The 19,842-nt window shown below is 42.6% G+C and overlaps 1 protein-coding gene across 1 annotated transcript in view; it reads left to right on the forward strand.

Moving 5' to 3' along the window:
- Positions 1-19,842, forward strand: part of nbeal1 (neurobeachin-like 1) — a 51,076-nt gene that overhangs the window by 466 nt on the left and 30,768 nt on the right. Inside the window, 13 exon segments of the mRNA XM_034151542.1 lie at positions 906-1,181; positions 6,604-6,695; positions 7,877-8,038; positions 8,697-8,778; positions 11,372-11,499; positions 11,604-11,686; positions 13,630-13,715; positions 13,984-14,395; positions 15,450-15,556; positions 16,255-16,341; positions 18,447-18,530; positions 18,718-18,816; positions 19,262-19,833. Of these exon segments, the coding sequence (XP_034007433.1) occupies positions 1,131-1,181; positions 6,604-6,695; positions 7,877-8,038; positions 8,697-8,778; positions 11,372-11,499; positions 11,604-11,686; positions 13,630-13,715; positions 13,984-14,395; positions 15,450-15,556; positions 16,255-16,341; positions 18,447-18,530; positions 18,718-18,816; positions 19,262-19,833 (2,045 nt within the window). The 5' untranslated portion in view covers positions 906-1,130.

Here is a 19,842-nt window from a genome sequence, read left to right on the forward strand (position 1 = left end):
AATTAGCTTATCCTTTATCATTGCATGCCTCTTTGTACCTGCTATGCCACTTTTTTCTGTAACACTGTCAATCCCTAATAAAGGAATTCTGATTCTGACGCATGAAGCTCAAAATGACCCTAAAAGTACCCGGATGTGGGCCCACTGAGCATGCGCAGTTGAGTTTTCCACTTTAAGTTCCGCCTGCCAATCTCCCTGCTCTAAATAGTCTAATTAAGATATACATTATCGATCCCAAATTGTGGATTTTTTTGTAAACAAAGGTATGCACATCATTTGAAAACATAATAGAAATTAAACAAGTTATAAAATATAAACATCTCATAATATAAAATAACTTAATGATTTGAATAAGGGCTTTAAAAGTGTTCCTGCTGGGTAATTTAAATTAGGTAAAAAAAAAAGTATCTGTTGATATACAGACCTCTCTTTCCCAATGTAAGTCAATGGGGGGGAAAGTCATTTAGGCCCAATGACGTCATGGACTGACAGGGAAGTTGTAGTACTGTCGTTTAACCCCTAAACAAATTTGCTTCACTTCCTGGGGGCTTTGGAGCACCGAAACTGGATGCTTTCTGCTAGCAGTGAACTCTTATTTTCACAAGACATCCGCCTCCATGTTAAGTGTGTGTTGTCATTGATAGTGCAAACACTGCTGGGAATACAGGGGTGGTAGAAGTACTCAGATCTTGTACTAAAGCAAACGTAGAAGTACCAGAGTGTAGGAATACTTCGGTACAAGTCATGCATTGCAAATGTTACTCAAGTAAAGTATTGACTTCAAGCACCAAAAGTACTGATTCTGCACAACGACTACACGTGTTATTAGCTTCACAGTATTGTATTTTGATGGCAAAACATCGGCCTCCATGTTTTTAGAAACTGTCTGTGTTTGTCATTGATAGTGCAAACACTGCTGGGAACCACCCCCTGGTTCTCTGAGAAGATCTACAGAAGTGGAATTACTGCGCCAAATCCTGTGCCATGGAATAATTCTGGGAAAGTTTCCTTGGCATCTTTTGAAGGAGTGTTTCACCTTTGCCATGATGTTGAACATTGGAGGTCAGCGGTGGAGGTTCAGCTCATGACTGAAAACCATGAAGCAGCCGGAGAAGTGACACTGAAGCAACATGGCATCCAAGGAGAGACTGTACGAGGTCTGGATGCTCTACTGCACCAAGGTAAGGACGCATTACTTCTGGGAAAATGTCATTAGGTGAAGTAGGGGGCAGTGTGATGGCATATCCCCCCTGGCATCATCATATGCACAGCTACAGTGAAGTTATACGAATGAAAAACCTACGAATTAAACACTACGGTCAGCGGTAAATAGTGACAGACATTTTTAAAACCAAAATCACTGATTGCAATAATTGTGTGGCAATGTTTAGCATCTTTTTAAACCACGCGCTACACTTTTCAGGATGCAAACGCCTCTAAAACAGCTCATAAAACATGAATAGGGCTCTAAAATGCTCCAATTAGACCCAGACTAATGACATTGCCTGCCCATCCTGCAGGATTTATTGGACTGGGACAGAGTGGTTTATACATTAGCAGTTCATTGACAGAGAACCAATGCAACCAGTGTTACGAATATGCTCCTTTTCCCCAAGTCGGAAAAACTGTTGAAGCATGTGTAGAAATCTCGTAGGGATGCCATGTAATACTGTCAGGTTTTAATATCATTTTATGGAAGAGAGTTCTCATAATGCTGCAGGAAACGGTGCAGTGCATGGAGGAAATTGGTTTGTTGTTACCGTGGAGATGAATGGATGACAGTAGTGGAGACGGTACCCCTTGAGTCAGCTGTTGGCTAGATTGAATTCACTTGGCAATAAAGCTCACGCACATCCTGGCGTCCAATCAAAATGGCCCGACTGAGCCTCTCCTCACGTGAGCTTTGGCACAGTCCCACCGTAATCTCTCACAAAAACACACACTGTGCATGAATTATTTACCCTGTAAAAGCAAAGTCTGCGAGTTAAAATCGTGAAGAAGAATATTCTAGGTGTTTGGGGTGCATACCATTCACACACTTGTCACAGGCACTTGTGAAAAAGCGAGCATTGGTTGTAACTAAGAGCATTGCACTGCGAGGAGGGATCATTTCATTTCATCCTGGCTGCAAGCCAAGGGTCCACAGGGCCAATATTTCTCTCTGTGTGAGGCGGACGAGACGCTGAGAGAGAAGCATTTTAATATATATGTAGCGGCCTCTGAGCAGCTGAATTGTCAGGTATGGCTGGCGGCATAAATCACATGAGGAATGTTGGTCTGAGACCTTTGAAAAGTTGAAGTGTTGCACAACAAGCCTCAGTCCTTTCTGACATAGTTGAACTACATATGCATTAATGATTGATTCCCAGTTATTGACATCTTCAGTCCATATGCACGCATCTTTGAAGGCTGTTTCATATGCCTGCAACTAACACTTTTCCACTACTATAGTATTTGTTTGGTCTCTGAAATGTCCGTCTGTTTAATGATTGACAAAGCAGTGTCTCCTTTGTGTCAGAGGTCAGTGGAAAGGGGCGGGGTTTGTGTTTAAACAGATGTGTGATGCTTCAATTCATGTCTTAAAATGTAACATATGATGTTTAAATTATCCTATTTAGGTGTGTCTTCACTTGCATTGAGATTGTATGGAAAGTAACTGTCTTTGAACGGGCAAAGTGCGTTAATAATATCAACAAATCTCAGTATTTTCTTCCTCTGTTGGTCACACTCACGCCTATACCTCATATGGGTTAAATATGAGCTTTTATTTTGAGTAATAAGGTGTAATTGTTAGAGACTATTCACTCCTTCTCTTTCAAATGCATGCTCAGTTTGTTTACACTGGTACCTTCAGTCTATTCTTCATCATGTGGAAAGTCTTGATCATTGCATTTGTAAATATATGATTCAAAGCGAGCATGTAAAGATAGTCGTGGTTGGACTTTAACACCTTGAAACAGTGGAGACTTCTGCAGGTATTTCATGCACACTATGTAGTTGTGTATTAATATATAGGTGAAGCATTCAGGCAGTTACTAATGTATGAATGTGAACACTTAATCATCAGAGGTTGCCTGACTTGCAGATAGGACGCAGATGACAGCTAAGACTGTTACATAACCAGCGATCTTCTTAGCTGCCTGTCATTGGTGTTTGTTTTCCCCACAAGAACCACTGCAAGAAAACTGCACAAAAAAATCTTTGTTTCAGCAGATTATGATCCAGCTTGTCAGAGAAAGTGGAGAATCGTGCCAGTTACTCTCTGTAAGCTGTAGAAAAGCCCTTTTTAATTCTCAACCACAGGGAGCATGCCTCAACAACCAGCGCCGTCATTTCAGCCTGCGGAGTCTTCAATCTCTAGAGCGAACACCTCCTAGTCCACAAAACAGGGTTACTGGTAGACATTTGGTTGCATCTCACAATGTATTTATCACTACGATAAATGCATGACTTGAACATTTGGTCTTGCAACTTAATCTTGCACTATCCCTAACCCTAACCCGAAGCTAGACGATGAAGGGGGAGAAAGCGTCTTGGTTCCACATATTTTTCCCAAGTAGATTACTCAAGTCTTTGCTGCTTGTTTGCTCGTCACGGTTTAATCTCTGTTGTCACACACACACATGCACACAATGCCTCTCACACACACTCATGTTTTAGTTGCCGGTATGCAAAGTTTGTCGCCCTTGGGAATCTTTCTCTGGGTTTTATTCCGCCACCCTTTTGGCTTCTCAGTTTCCTCTGTGCTATGAATATCTGTGGAACAACACTGATGTCACTGACAGAGTGTATCAGACATGTGTTTATCCCAAGTGGTGGACAAGCATTCAGGCTTGGAGTAAAAGTACGAATGCAACACTGAAAAAGTACTTCAGTACTGCATCGAGTATGGCACTTAAGTAAAAGTGTTTCAGTACGATTAGGGAAATGTACTTAGTAAAAGTACTTTAAAATATAGTCGCTGCCAATAAATGGTCTGTTAACCCACTCATGGTTTTAGTCACTTAAATATAATTTTGGAGGGTTTAATCCACACCAAATAGTTATATTTTATCCTATGTGTGATGAGTGTAGTATAAAAACACAAGTACAAGTATCTCTAATGTGTATTTAAGTACAGTACTCAATGACCCTCCACCCTGCCCAGCAGTCTCTTTAAATACACATGTCAGTGATGTCATGGCTGACCACAGACCTACTGGGAGGAGAGCTTTTTAAACGTTGTGGTTTCAGCGACTCGATGCCACTTCTTCCACTAAAACCAGGTCACTCTCAGAATCCAGACCGCGCCCGTCTGGAGGAGACTGGGTTGCTGCTGCGCTGCTTAAAGAGCACTCTGATCATAATAGATCAATCAATCAAGTAATCGAATTACTGACAAACACAGCGAGTGCATCTCCTGTCTTTTTAAAACAATTGCAAAAGCAGTCCTTCAAAGGATATTCTAACTTCTGCACGGTTTACATCCAGTACTTCAAGTATGACAGACAGTTTATATATGTATATACAGTCAAGTTAACTTTCTATCTATTTACATCAATTACATGTCCACGCCGGGGTCTTTAAATGTCTTGTTTTGTCAGTCCAAAACCAAAGATGTGAACTTGGCAGAAAACAGCACTTTCTGACCTTTTTCATAATATAATTCCTATTAATTGATGTAATAATCTGCTCTCCTGGGACCTTATCATTAGTTGTGAGGATTTCCCATCCCATTACACACGTCTCTTGTTTCATTCTGTCAACGGGGATCTCCGAGTGCATCGATCTGCGTTGCCGGTGACCTTGTTATCCTCCCAGAGGTCATCTTAAACAGATCGTTAGGAATGTGATTCAGTGGCTTGGCAAAGGGCCCGGGATAATATGGTAATGGGTAATAAACAGGAGAGGCATGTTATCTTCTCATGGGAATAGTTTGGGACACATTAGGGCTTTTGTTGGGAGTCAGAACAAGGTGACTGCTGTTGAGGCTTCCTACTTGTACATCATTATGTGTGTGTGTGTGTGTGTGTGTGTGTGTGTGTGTGTGTGTGTATATAAACACAGCCATGCAGAGCAGGGTGTGTCCGCCACAGTCCTAACCCTCAATGGGCATCTGTGCTCCCAAGCTGCTGCCTAAAAGAGGACATTCTTTCAGACACACACACACACACACACACACACTCCTTCAGTCACTGCTACTAGTGAGGCTCAGTCACTTGAGAGTGAAGCTGCTGGCATACATCATCATCTCATTTTCTGGGCAGTAACATAAAGACAATAGAGTATTTAAAGATCAGTTTTGGAATATATTATTCACACACGTGGCCGTCTCCTTCTCTCACACACGCACACACACACACACACACACACACACACACACACACACACACACACACACACACACACACACACACAGAGTTCTGATGACTTCATAGCTCTGGCTGATCTCCACTCTGACACGCAGACAGAAGCAGTCGGTCTCGACTCTTTATCCACACTGTCTCTTTTATTACAGTCAAGCTCTAATCTGCAAATATGTCCTAATTTAAGTCAAGTAGCTTCTGCAGAGAAAATAAAGTCATTATCCTCTCATTGCATCGTGTCTTCTGGGGTTACTTTATATATAGCAATGCTGGTTGGCTTAGCCTCAGGATACATTTTCAGTTTCAAAGCACCTTCAGCTGAGTGACAAATGTGGGCCACAAGGCATGATGGGGCTTCAAAATCTGTACTTAAGTCGGACATATTGGATGGATTGCTACGAACATGACATGACTCCTGAGTTCCTTTTTCCTAGCGTCAACAACAGGTCAAGTTTGAAGCATTTTCCAGCTTAGAAATACCATGACTTAATGATCCATATCTTCCCAGTTAGCAGGATGAACTGCTGGTTTGTTCCTGTGGGTGAAGGGGTTAACTCAAGGATCTGTGACCAAGCCTTCCTCTGTTGCCATCCTGTCTTTCACTGGGCATTGTTCCAGGAATTTAGGAAATGTCGATCAGCCGGCTGCTGGGAAATACTCCCCCTCACAATGCAGCCGTGCCTGTTTCCCAACAGGTGCATGTTTGAGCTTCCACGCCCTAAAAGATAAGAGACAAACACACCTGAGACGTTCCTGCTGTCACCTGTTTGTCAGGTTGTAGTAGCCGCTTTGTAAACCTCTCATATCTCACTCTCACTCCTGTGTCCTGTTTGTTTTCAAACTTTATAATGATGGCTACGGTCAAAACAGGAAGGGGAACGTGTGGTTTCCTAAAGGAGAAAAGTGTCCTTGGCATTTGACGCATCAGTCTTTCATATCCAGTGTCGCTATCATACTAAATTGTAAAGAGACAAAAACATATGTGGCCTGTTGATGACACACACACACACACACACACACACACACACACACACACACACACACACAGACACACACACACACACACACACACAGACACAGACACACACAGACACACACACAGACACACACAGACACACACACACACACACACACACACACACACACACACAGACAGACAGACAGACAGACAGACAGACAGACAGACAGACAGACAGACAGACAGACAGACAGACACACAGTCAGCAATGCCACTAACCATATTGTCTTCTTTCCTCAGAGGGATCCAGACTACCTGAAGATATGGCTGGAGATTTTCATCAGCTCCTACGAGAGATGCCTGGACGTGGACTTTGAAAAGCCACCTTCGAGGTAACGTGTGCAAAACTGTGATTTGTGATATACATTTGAAGGAAAACTGTGTCTTGGAAACACACACAGATTCACATACTGTATATATACACATGTAGAGAATCAGTATATCATCATACTCGGGTGTGTCCATATTTTCTCACACCCCTACCTCACGCCTTTCTATAACATTTCACCAATAACACTGACCTCCCTTTTACCTCCTAAGAATCCCACTTTTCTACATTTTGATGCTCTTGCATGAGTCAAGTCATTTGTGAACATATGATGCATGTTCATGTGAGACACAAAGCCAATTTCAAAAGGAGGACGCAGCATTGCACTGTAGTCCTGACAGCAACAGGTGATAAGAATCAAAGGTTCCCAGAGGATCCCATAGGAAATGCATGCGGGTCATTTTTGACCCACTTATGGAAGCTTGGGTTAGAAATACAAAAACTACAATTTCTTTCATTTCATTTCATTTCAAACCTTTATTTATCCAGGTTGTATCCCATTGAGATCATTGATCTCTTTTTCAAGGGAGACCTGCTCAAGTAGGTTCCACATGAAACATTAAAAACATAACAGAGCAACAAAAGGACATCATACAGTAGCATTACATTTACATTTACATACTATCCACATGCACAGGTACCAACAGCTTCCGATTCAGTAGCATCCAACCGAGCTTTAAAAACATTGAGTGGCACCAGATTGCTCAGTTTCCATTTCAATTGCAGACTATTCCAGGACAGTGGAGCTGCGCATCTAAATGCTATCTCCCCTAAGACAGTCCTAGCAGTTGGCACATTTAATAAAACCATAGCATGCGATCTCAGGCAGTAGCCACTTACAATTCGCCGTGAGATCAGGGAGCAGATGTAGGATGGAAGTTTCCCTAACATGGCTTTATATATAAAAATGTACCAGTGACTGAGCCTCCGTACAGTTAGTGAAGGCAGACCAGCCCTTGCATACAGGGTACAGTGATGGGTTAATGCTTTACAGTTTGTCACAAACAATAAAATGTAAATTAAAAATGTGAATGGCATGATATCCAAAACATGTTTTTTGAGGAATAGCTTGAATATGAAATGATACAAAAATGTAATTACAAAAATACTTCAAGAAAACCACCTCACCGGATCAAATAAATGAAATAAGCTTCATCCAGCTTCTGTGTGTCTGTTTCTCTCCAGGCCAGATGAGCTTCCTCCCGTGTTGACGCTCCTCCCGGACAACATCCTGCAGGTGTTGCGCCACCAGCTGCTGCAATGCGTCCAGAAAGCCTCTGATGGCCTGGAGGCCGAGCAGCAACACCTGGCTCTGCTGCTGCTCAAGTTCCTCATCATCATCTGCAGGTATGTGTTCACTTACATGCACTGTTTCTGTTTCTGCTTAATGTGTTCAAGAACCGGAAGTGTTACCGGATGTTTTGGGAAGTGGAGTTACGTGTTGTGTGTGTTATCCGAAGATGGCGTTGTGCTGAAATAAAGCGACGTACAGTATGAATGGATCACATGCACAAACAACATGGCTATTTCACAGAAGAAGAGAAGAGATCGGGACGTATGAGTCCACTTTCTTTGTTTTTTTTAGACGACTAATACTCAGTGGACATCGTTAAACGACAGCTGGAGACACATCATTTTAGATTAGCCTTTTTATGAGCAACACCACTTATTTTATTTGCACATCACATGCACCAACAGCATAGATATTTCACAGAGGAAGAGAAGAGATCGGGACGTATGGGTCCACTTTTTTATTTGTATTATCACACCTTTGACTTCCTTATGTCCCCTTTAATTGTTATATTATGTTGTTATGCTGCATGTGAGGTGAATGTATTGTTCTCTGTTTTAATTTGTGACGTGTCTCCATGTCGTTAAAGCACTTTGAGCTGCATTGGGTTTATGAAAAGTGCGATACCAATAAAGCTTTGTTATTATTTAGTATTTCTACCTTCTGGTCGTTACAGCTGGTTTCATGTTTGACTTGTCTTGTGTTTTCTGATAGGAACCTGTCCAACGTGGAGGAGATCGGTACTTGCTCTTACATCAACCACATCATCAACATGACGACTCTCTACATTCAGCAGGTGTGTTTTCTCTCTGCTCGTTAAATCACGCTGCCCTATAGACGGGAAGACCATTAATTAGTTAATTTTCTAATGCATTTTTCAGACTGAATGAGCGAAATCCTGGTTAACACAAGATTTAAAATGATGCTTTGTAATCGTGAGATGTTTTGATTAGATTTTGGAAAAAAGTGTGTTAGGGTTAAGAATATTTTCAATCGAGGACAGCCCTTCTATTGACTCACATATTTAAACTTTAAATACCAATAACCTTTGTTATATTTTGCATGTATTACATTCTGAATGAGGCAGGTGGGAAGTAGTGGAGTACAAATACTTTGTTAATGTACTTAAGTACATTTTTCTGGTATCAGTACTTTACTCCAATACTTTTTACTTTGACTTCTTACATGTTGAACCCAAATACCTGTACTTTCTACTTCTTACATGTTGAACACAAATACCTGTACTTTCTACTTCTTACATGTTGAACCCAAATACCTGTACTTTCTACTTCTTACATGTTGAACACAAATACCTGTACTTTCTACTTCTCACATGTTGAACACAAATACCTGAACTTTCTACTTCTCACATGTTGAACACAAATACCTGTACTTTCTACTTCTTACATGTTGAACACAAATACCTGTACTTTCTACTTCTTACATGTTGAACACAAATACCTGTACTTTCTACTTCTTACATGTTGAACCCAAATACCTGTACTTTCTACTTCTTACATGTTGAACACAAATACCTGTACTTTCTACTTCTTACATGTTGAACACAAATACCTGAACTTTCTACTTCTTACATGTTGAACACAAATACCTGTACTTTCTACTTCTTACATGTTGAACCCAAATACCTGTACTTTCTACTTCTTACATGTTGAACACAAATACCTGTACTTTCTACTTCTTACATGTTGAACACAAATACCTGTACTTTCTACTTCTCACATGTTGAACCCAAATACCTGAACTTTCTACTTCTTACATGTTGAACACAAATACCTGTACTTTCTACTTCTCACATGTTGAACCCAAATACCTGTACTTTCTACTTCTCACATTTCCCAAACAGGCTGGTTCCTTTAGTTTGAATGTGTGTTTGGTGGCGTGATCATTATTATTTAGAGTCATTGCGTGCCTATTGATTTGAACACGATCCGTGTATCCATCATTTCCTGAGGCCTGTACTACGAAGCTGGATTTTCTCTTAGCCGGCTAAATTCAGGGAAATCTCTGGCTTTCCGGTCCTACGACGCTGGTTCTCTTTTTAGCGGGCTAGATTTCCATGGTAACTTATGCTGAGCGGCAAACCTGCTCCGGAGCAGGTTAGGTTGCAGGCTAAGCGATCAACTCAGTGAAAGCACCGCCTGCTGACCAATCAGAGCTCCGTGTGCGGAGTTTAAAGCGATCAAGTCATATTACAGGATAGAGGAAATACAGAAAAACTGCCGTTGCAGGAAAGACGGCCGGCAAAAATCAACTGACTGTGTGAACGTGAAAATTAATAGAATATCCCCTCCCATCTTCAGAGCAATCTGACTATTATAACATTAGTGTTAAGAAAGCTTACTTAAATATCTGCCACAACATAAGTAACCGGATCAGAGTAACATTAAGTACAGTCCGCGGCACTGTGAGTGCAGACGTCGATGTGTCCAATTATCATTCATATCATATCACATCATAATGTATCATATATTTCCTTATTTGAGTCAGCTGAGCCGTATCTGGCCGTGCAACACTCACAGTGTCACATACTGGATGCAGAAGTATTATTTTAAGCAACACATTAAGTTGACGAAACACTCGAGTCAAATGTAATTAAAGTCAGATCGTGTCTTAGACGGGGCAGTGATATCATAAACCTGTTAATGTACGCATTCAAACACTTTTTCTGTTACCAGCTGTATTCACCTTGCATGTGCAGCTATGTGGATTTGATCCTGGATAAAGTGTTTAAGTCATGGATGTTTAAAGTTTAACTTCTTCATATTTGACTAATATTAAAGTTCACTTTTCATTCAGGAAGTATGACGCTGCGCTGTCAGTACGCTTGTCCATGTTTGTGATTGGTCGAATGCTCCAAATACCACCCCTTTCATGTGAACGCGCACCTAACTAGATAGGACACGGCTGGCTTGAGCGATCCACTTGATAACCAGCGTCGTAGTACAGTTTAGCGAGAGCGCGTATGTTTTGGATTGGGCCAACCGGCTAACTCCAACATATCCAGGTTAGGTTGAACCAGCTTCGTAGTACAGGCCTCTGGTCTTCTCTAAAGAAGAGGGACCAATGAAAACGTTGTCATGTTGCCGTTGTTCAGCATGGAAACATTCATTAGCTAACAATGACATTATTGTTCTATTAATATAAAGGGAGGTCAGGTACTCTTTAAAACAGCTGCTAGTTATGGGTACTTTTTACTGAAGTACATTTCAAAGTTCTTTACTTTCACTTGAGTAAAGAGTCAGTACTTCTACTTTCACCAGAGTATTTTTAAACCTGAGTATCTGTACTTCTACTTGAGTGAAGGATGTGTGTACTTGTGCCCTCTCTGGTAGATAATACTGTAGTAAATGTGTGTATGTGTCTTGCAGCTGAAGAGCAAGACGAAGGAGAAGGAGATGGCCGACCAGAGCCAGGCGGAGGAGTTTGTCCGTCACGCGCTGGCGTTCTGCGAGAGCCTCTACGACCCGTATCGAAACTGGAGGCATCGAACCTGCGGGTAACAACGTCCTGCAGCGTTACCATACTATAACAACGACAAAGAGGTGTTGTTCATCTTAGTTTGGTGTCTTTTCTAAGCTGTGTTCCCCCCCCCCCCCGCAGGCAGCAGCTGGGCACAGTAGAGCGGAGCAGACAGAAGTACAAAGCAGCGCCGCTCACTGTGGAGTTTGTTCCTTTCTTTTACCGTAAGTTCCCTGTTTTTAGTTCCACTTCTCTCTCTCGCTTTCACACAGCGCAGCACGGTGTCCGTAGTATTCTGGAGACAAATCTTCAACGATTAGTGGTGGAAGAAGTACTCGAATCAAACTCTGTAGTGTGGGAATACTCTACGATTTACCTCTGAATTGTAGTGGAGTAAAAATACAAATTAGCAAGAAATTGAAAGTACAAAACCCTCAGAATTGTACTTAAATACAGTACTTAAATAAATCTACTTAGTTACTGTCTACACCAGGGGTGTCAAAGTCAAGGCCCGTGACTTCACTTCCTGTGGCCCCACAAGAGCTTGCAAAGAATATAATATGTTTATTATACGGTTACATGCCGATCTACAGAATCACGTTGCCCATAAACTACATGTCCCACAATGCATCTCAAATTTGACTTTTTTCAAAATATTAATTTTTTTCAAAATGTCAATTCTTTTTTTTTATATTGACTTTTTTTTCAGAATTTGGCTTTTCTTTTTAAATCATTTTGTGACATGCGCACTGAAGAGACTTGCAATTTTTTGCCATAGACTTCTGATTTCAGACGTAGTTAATTATGAAGTTATTACCCTATCCTACAGTAATAATCCAATGCAGAGGCAATAATGTCATATAATACATTATTTTATATATATAAAATATTTATAAATGTATTTTTATATAGTCTTAAAGTTACAACCGGCCCTTTGAGTGCAACCATAATGCTGATGAGGCCCGCGATGAAGTTGAGTTTGACACCCCTGGTCTACACCAATGTCTACTGCTTTTATAAAACAGCATGCTTAACAACTGCACATGGTACTTTCCTGTCCTCTAATCTACCGTGTGTGTGAGTTACATTATTTGCAAACACTGTTATATGATCGAGCCTGCTGTGTTTGGTTAGTATTTGCATTTCCTCGTTGGGTTTGGATTAGAAAACAAACAATCTTCTCTCCTTGTTCCTCTCCAATCCTCTCCTTGTTAGTCTCCACTCGTCTACTTTCTTGTCCCCTTCTTTACTATCCTCTCCTTTGCTTGTGTCCTTATCTAATTTCCTAGTTTCCTATCCGTTAATCTTCTCTTTTCTCCTTGTTTTCGCTCCTCTTGTTGTCGCCTCTTCTCTCTGTTCCTTTCCTTATTTCCTCTCCTGTCCTTGTTTCCTCTCCTAACCTAGTGTATCCTCCTCTTATTATTTACTCTCCTGTCCGATAGTGAACGTTTTAAACAAATACTTCCTTCTGTCCTGTGTCGTGTGGGCGGCTGCTGTGGTTTCAAACCAAAGATAACATCCAACCTACAGTATGTGTGTTTTGGACAGAACCAGTTTGTTTTGTTCAAGAAAATAGTTATCAGTCAATACCGTCCTTAAAGATAGCATATTGTATCTTGATTGGGATAAAGAAAGCAGACGTCCAGGAGCCGAAAGCGTCACATTTCTTCTGCCCAATCAGACGTGTTGACGGATGAGTTAATGGATGACTGTGACGGAGGTTACTGGCAGGACTGGTTGTGCACTCTGTGTGATAAACTGAGGTCTTTATCTTATCATTGGAGATATCATTTAACCCGTGTGTGTGTGTGTGTGTGTGTGTGTGTGTGTGTGTGTGTGTGTGTGTGTGTGTGTGTGTGTGTGTGTGTGTGTGTGTGTGTGTGTGTGTGTGTGTGTGTGTGTGTGTGTGTGTGTGTGTGTGTGTGTGTGTGTGTGTGTGTGTGTGTGTGTGTGTGTGTGTGTGTGTGTGTGTGTGTGTGTGTGTGTGTGTGTGTGTGTGTGTGTGGTGTGTGTGTGTGTGTGTGTGTGTGTGTGTGTGTGTGTGTGTGTGTGTGTGTGTGTGTGTGTGTGTGTGTGTGTGTGTGTGTGTGTGTGTGTGTGTGTGTGTGTGTGTGTGTGTGTGTGTGTGTGTGTGTGTGTGTGTGTGTGTGTGTGTGTGTGTGTGCAGAGTGCTTCCAGGAGAGTGAGCACCTGAAGGAGAGTCTGAAATGCTGCCTGCTGCACCTGTTTGGAGCCATAGTAGCTGGTGATCAGGTAAACGTGGACCACCTGAAGGTTTTAGGTAGACGTCACAGGCCTGATTTCATGATAACACACACATACCTCACACACACACCTTATCGTCTCTCTGGGTGTGTTTGAAGAGACACAGGCATTAAAGTTCCCGACCTATAGGTGGGTGTGAACCAATTTGCATTAAAGTATTTTTCGTGCAGCCCTTATTGGATTTCTGAGGTGCTATTTTTTTTAGTGTCCTCCTCTTACTTCCCCCCCATACCTTTCCTCCTTCCTTTGCCTCCAGAGGAACGCTCTGTTTGCCATCTCTCCGGCCACCATGGAGGTGTTGATGCGTGTTTTGTCCGACTGCTCGATGGGCAGCTGCTCTTCAGAGGAAGGAGAGGACTGGGACAGCGAAGCCCCCGACAGAAAGGCTCTCCTGACTCTAGCCTGCCTTCGAGAAGTAGTTCAGCGCCTCCTGGCCGCCAGCTCCGACCAGAGGCAGGTGGAGATCGCCTCGGTGCTGGAAAACTACTTCAAGCTGCTGAACTCTGACCCGGCGGCCATCGTTGCTTCTCAACAACAACAACAACAACAACAGCAGCAGAAGCAGCAGCAGCAGCAGCAGCAGCAGAAACAGCAAGCGAAGGCTCGAGTCCCGACACTCGGACGGCACTGGGAGAGCAGATTTGTGGCGCTGCAAGTTAACATGCTGGGTAGGGGCTCCATAGACAATACAGGTCTTTAAGCAACACTACAATTAGATTTCCAGCTGCTGTATTTTATAATGATTTCCGTGCAGAAAGGTCAAGTAAAAAAAAAACCTGTAACCCTTCCACTACACGGCCTCGCTCGGTATGGCTAGGCCTCGTTAGGACTGGCTCACTTTATGGCGCACTTCCATTACAGTTTAGGAACTGGGGTAGTAACTATAGTAACGCAGTGTAGGCGGAGCCGTGACGTCATCTTCAATGAGAACCCCAGAAAAACAACACAGCCGTTAGCTGGTAGCACTCAGAGCTCACAGCTCCTCATATCTGTTCAGAAACTAGACAAAAGTTAAACAAGTACAAACCACAGACTGCCTGTGTCATGGTGAATACAGTCGCTGCTTTATTTATGTCTGTATAGGCCGTTGTTGTGAGTGTGGACGGTCGGAGCATATACTGCGTTAGCTTAGCCAATCTCCATCTAGAAAACACGCATTTTAAAAGGTGTTTCCCCTGCCGTCTGTCTGCAGACTTGACAAAGCATTAATTCATGGTTTTTACTAACCGGTATCAGTATGTTGTTACTTCGGCATCATTTTGAAACGTGTATTACAATTAAATCACGGTCAAATATGTCCATCTTGTTGTAGTTGTAGCCCCCTTGCCAGCGACGCTCTCTCTAGTTTAGCATACTCAGCCCGACTCAGCCTCGTTGTCTCTGGCCCTAGACCCGCGATTTTATGAGGCCAGAAAAACTGTGAATTAGGACCCGCCGGCCGGTACTAGGCCAAGTGGAAACGCAACCAAAGACGGGCCGCTGACGTCACAGCCCTCTTAAACCGTGCTCCGCGCTGTAGTGGAAACGCGCCATAGTACCCAGGACTGTACATACATAAAACCTGCACAGTTTTTACAAGACTTTAATCTTGTTTCAATAGTTACTTTATTTGTACCTGTTTTTCATGTTGCTGCTATTAGCGCCAGATATTCCCCACGGGGTTAAATAAAGTTCCATCTCATCTTATCTTAAACGTGACTTATTCTCCTCTTTTTCTCCCAGACACCATCAGGGAGATGTTCCTGTGTTCAGACAGACCCGTTCTTCAAGCCATCTTCCTCAATAGTAACTGCTTTGAGCATCTGGCTCGACTTCTGCAGAACAGCAAGGTAACAGCACGGTGCTTTTATCTAAATATAACCTGAGGATTGAGTGTGAGTGGCTGGATCTGCTGTTTGATATAATGCTTCTACTCCAGAACTGGGTCAAAGGGAACGTTATTATTAAATATCTTGAATCTGAAACAAGTCCAAAAAGATGTTAGTAGTTGTATTCTGGTATCAGTAGAGTATTTTATCTCCCCTGCAGTCTGTATCTATGTCATTAAGTACATTTGTATTGTATGATTCAAGGACTCACAGTGCAGTAGTTCATCACAACTTGCCGCTTTTTTGCACTTGTGTGTCATTCTGTAGATAAGGGGAAAAAAGCACCAACGTTTTTTAAGAAAGACATATTTTTTCGAAGACTAAAATACTAATATATACTCAAAGGCAAAAATGATTACAATTGAACTCAAGTACACATTCAGGTCGACAATGAAGTAGGATATGTAGTTCAAACATACTACAATATAGTTAAAAACAGATGGTGAATACATTAGTTTAATCTTGGAGGAGCATTTTGCCCACCGTGCATGTTGACCTCACCAACACAGTGACCTCTGCTGAGGGTCATGGCTTTTAACCTTTCAACTCTCCCACACTTACACCATCTCCCCCTCCCCTCCCTTCCCACCTTGCACCACTCCCCCCTTGTTTCTCTTTCTATGAACCCCCTGCTGTGTTGACATGTTTGTGTGTGTCAGCTGGTTAATGCTAGGTGCACGGCGGCAGACAAGGACCAGAAAGATATAACCAACAACAGGTTACAGACAGGAGAGAGGGACACTCAGGTACTGCCGGGAAAAAGACCCTCCTCACCTAACCTGACCCCCCCCCCCCCCCCACCATCATCCACCTTCACCCCATCAGAGCCATGTGGCCAATCCACAGCAAGACCCTGCTTTGTCTCTTATAATCATTTGCAATAGAGTGGTGCAGGAATGAGTCCTAAAACCAGGAAGTGAGTTTCTCCACTTCCTGTTCCCTGGTCTCAGAGCCAATGGGATCTCTCCATAGGTTGTGGGAAATATCTGGAAATAAGGTCTGTGGTTGAGACACCTTGAAGAGACGATCCCGATTTGTTCTAGGACATTAAATCCATCAGCAGTGACCCCACTGGTGATTTCTGAAGAGTGTACGTGTCTGAGAAACGATGGTTGTTACCAAGTGGCTGAATAGGACTACAGAAGTCGTGGAGGACGTTGTCTGTCATTACGCCGAACACGTAAACACTCCTCTAAGTTAGTCTGCCCTGTTCTGCTTGAGAGCAGGTACCTGCCTCCTGCAAAGTGTTCAAACAAACGCTTCAACTCGTACCATTTAGAATCTGTATGTTTGAATATGGGTCTGAAGTTGGCGTGACGTTGAAGTCGTGCTGCTGGACTCGCCTGTAGTTCCTATATAGCATCATTCTGGACATTAGATTTATGATTAGAACATTATGAAAGTAGGGAAGACATGTGGAGATTATCCAGCTGAACAAAACATTTATCAAACAGGTTCGTTTTCCACAGACCGTATTTCCAGCTATTTTCCCAAATCCTATGGAGAAATCCCGTTGCTTTTTTGTCGAGGGAACCAGCAGCTTACTTCCGGGTAAATACGTCCTCCCTGCACCGCTCTACTGGCTCACTGTAAACTCACTGAATCATCAGACCGGTTGTTTGTGTCAGCATCATTTATTTACATCTCTAATTATTTAAAATAAGACTTTAACTCCCAGGATGTAGAATTCAGTTTTTTGCAAGCTACAGTAAATGTCCCCAAAATATTGCGCAACATATTTACAGTTGTCCCTCACTTCACTTTAAGATGTGTGAATGGAAATGGGTTTGACAAATACCCATCAGAAATCTCCCTTTTTCAGGCATGCCCTTCTGACTCCTATACCGTGCAGTCTTAGGGGAACATATCACTTAGTTTTTGAATAATTATGGTACTTTTGCCTATTCTAAAAATAAGATATCCAGTCTCCGAATTGCTTAAATGTAGTTTGACTAAGCTAAGTAACCATTTCATCATAGTATTATCATTCTTCTCAACTGTATAAAATCAGATGTCGTGGAAAAATTATCCAGATGAAAATAGGTACGAAATTCCAAAACCAGAATCGACCCACTTTACCAAATGACTGCAACGTTGCCTTCTTGCTGTGGAGTGACCACGTTGCCTCTTCCACATGTCATGTAATTTTGATTTAATTGACATTTTGGGTTTTCCTCAAGCATCCCTCACCCCCTCCCCATTGTCCTGGTTTTCTGCGGCGTACTGTGGGTAATGCTATGTGTGTTCTCACAGAGTCACCTGGACTCCGTGATGATAAGTGTTTGATTGTTTTTTTACCACAGTCCCTCTCCAGCTGGTCCAAGGCTCTCTGTTGGAAAACACACAGTCCACAGGATGTTTAATCTAAAAGGAAAAAGCAGTTCAGAGACATGAGCAGGACTGAGCTGGATGGAGATGTGTTGATTTATCATTTGGTTTGGCTTGTGTTTGATGGGTTGCATGCTTTTTTTTGTGGATGTTTGAGGGGAAATAAGTCTATTTTCTGTGTGTGTACTTTATCTATCGTTAATAATGACAGCTTCCTGCTCCAGATATGCTATCAAAAGTATTGTCGTTAAGACACCTTTTGTTATGTCTACTGTAACATCTAGTCTTTCGATGATTTTACTCACTTTTACACTAATTGAATCAAACTCCAAGAAATCAGGTCTCCCTTTTATCCCCCAAATAAGTTCCTTTCATCATTGCAAACATTTCAACATGAATGTGGCTTTGACTTGTATGCATGCAACATTCATCTGGATCATATAAGAGGAGATTTGTGTCCAATCAACATACTCTGCAAGGTGTATATGGCTGTAGTTATTGACAAGTGTGTTTTTTTCTTCAGGTGTTTCAAGGACGACTCGACTCCCTCGCTGTAGCAACAATCAAAGCCCTCACTACAGTGATGCACAAATCACCAGCTGCAAAGGTAACAGACTCACAGAAACCATCATGTCAAATGTGATTATTGAAATGCATCCTCTCCTTTTTACTAATGTGACTGCAATTAACAAAAACAACGTTCTTTTTACTGTTTAAGCAGAACTACAAATGAGGTTTATTGTCTGCGCTCAGATGTCGTTTAATCGTGTTTATGTATTCTTTACTTTCTACAGGAGGTGTTCAAGGAGAGGATCGGTTACAATCACCTGTACGAAGTGCTCACTTCCCTCGGCCAGCCGTCACAACACCTCCTCAAAGAGCTGATGAACATGGTGAGAGACGGGGAGTTTCGGTGTCTTTGTTTTGAATGGAGAATTGTTTTTTTAAACCATCATTGGTTGCCTTTATTGATTTGTACTTGGGTGTCTTTGGGTTTCGTGGAAAGCGCCCTTAAATAATCTCTATCTTAATCTCTTAAATTATTTATTGAATTGTACGGTGTTCTTGTGTGGCGTGCAAGGCCTCCTATCACGCAAAATGCACTTTTTGATGTCTTTTATACATAAATATGTGTCCCCTGTGTCAGTAGACTCACAAAGTGTCCGAAAATACAGCCCTTTTGTGCGCCCTTGAATAAAATGTATTATTATTAATTGTTTTGGTGTCTTTGTTTAGCATTTAACCTCTTAGAGAATGTATTGAATTGTACTTGGGTGTCCGTGAAAGGCGCCTATGACCATTAACTGTTGGTGTGTTTCTGTGTGTGTTTCTGTGCAGGCGGTGGAGGGGGAGCACACCTCCGTGGGGCTGCTGGGCATCAGTAACGTGGATCCTCTCCTCCTGCTGGTCCAGTGGCTCCCAGAGCTCGATTCCTCGGAGCAGCAGCTCTTCACGTCCGATTGGCTGCGGCGCCTCAGCTGTTTGAACCGTCAAACCCGCGCCACGTGTGTAAACGCCGCCATGGTGATGCGAGCGCTTTCTGGATTGGAAAGCCATCAGAGGCTAAACCGATCCTGCGCCGAGAGTCTTTTAGTGCTTGTGGGATCGCTGGGTTCTCAGTCTTTGAGCGCCAAAGAACTCCTGGGACTCCTACGCCTCCTCAGACCTCACGAGTCCAATAAAGCTCACCCGTATGTGGGTCCTGCTCTCAGATCGCTGCTGGCCATGGTGAGGAAGCAGGGCCTGGAGAGTGCCATGCAGTATTTTGATTTGTCGCCCAGCATGGCGGGCATCGTGGTTCCGACGGTGCAGCGATGGCCTGGTGTCGCGTTCAGCTTCATCGCCTGGCTGTCGTTGGATCAGGACCAGCTGGGACCAATGAGCAAGGACAAGAGGAAGCAGCTGTACAGGTGAGCAGC

The sequence above is a fragment of the Trematomus bernacchii genome, unplaced genomic scaffold, assembly GCF_902827165.1.
Source record: "Trematomus bernacchii unplaced genomic scaffold, fTreBer1.1, whole genome shotgun sequence".
NCBI lineage: Eukaryota > Metazoa > Chordata > Actinopteri > Perciformes > Nototheniidae > Trematomus > Trematomus bernacchii.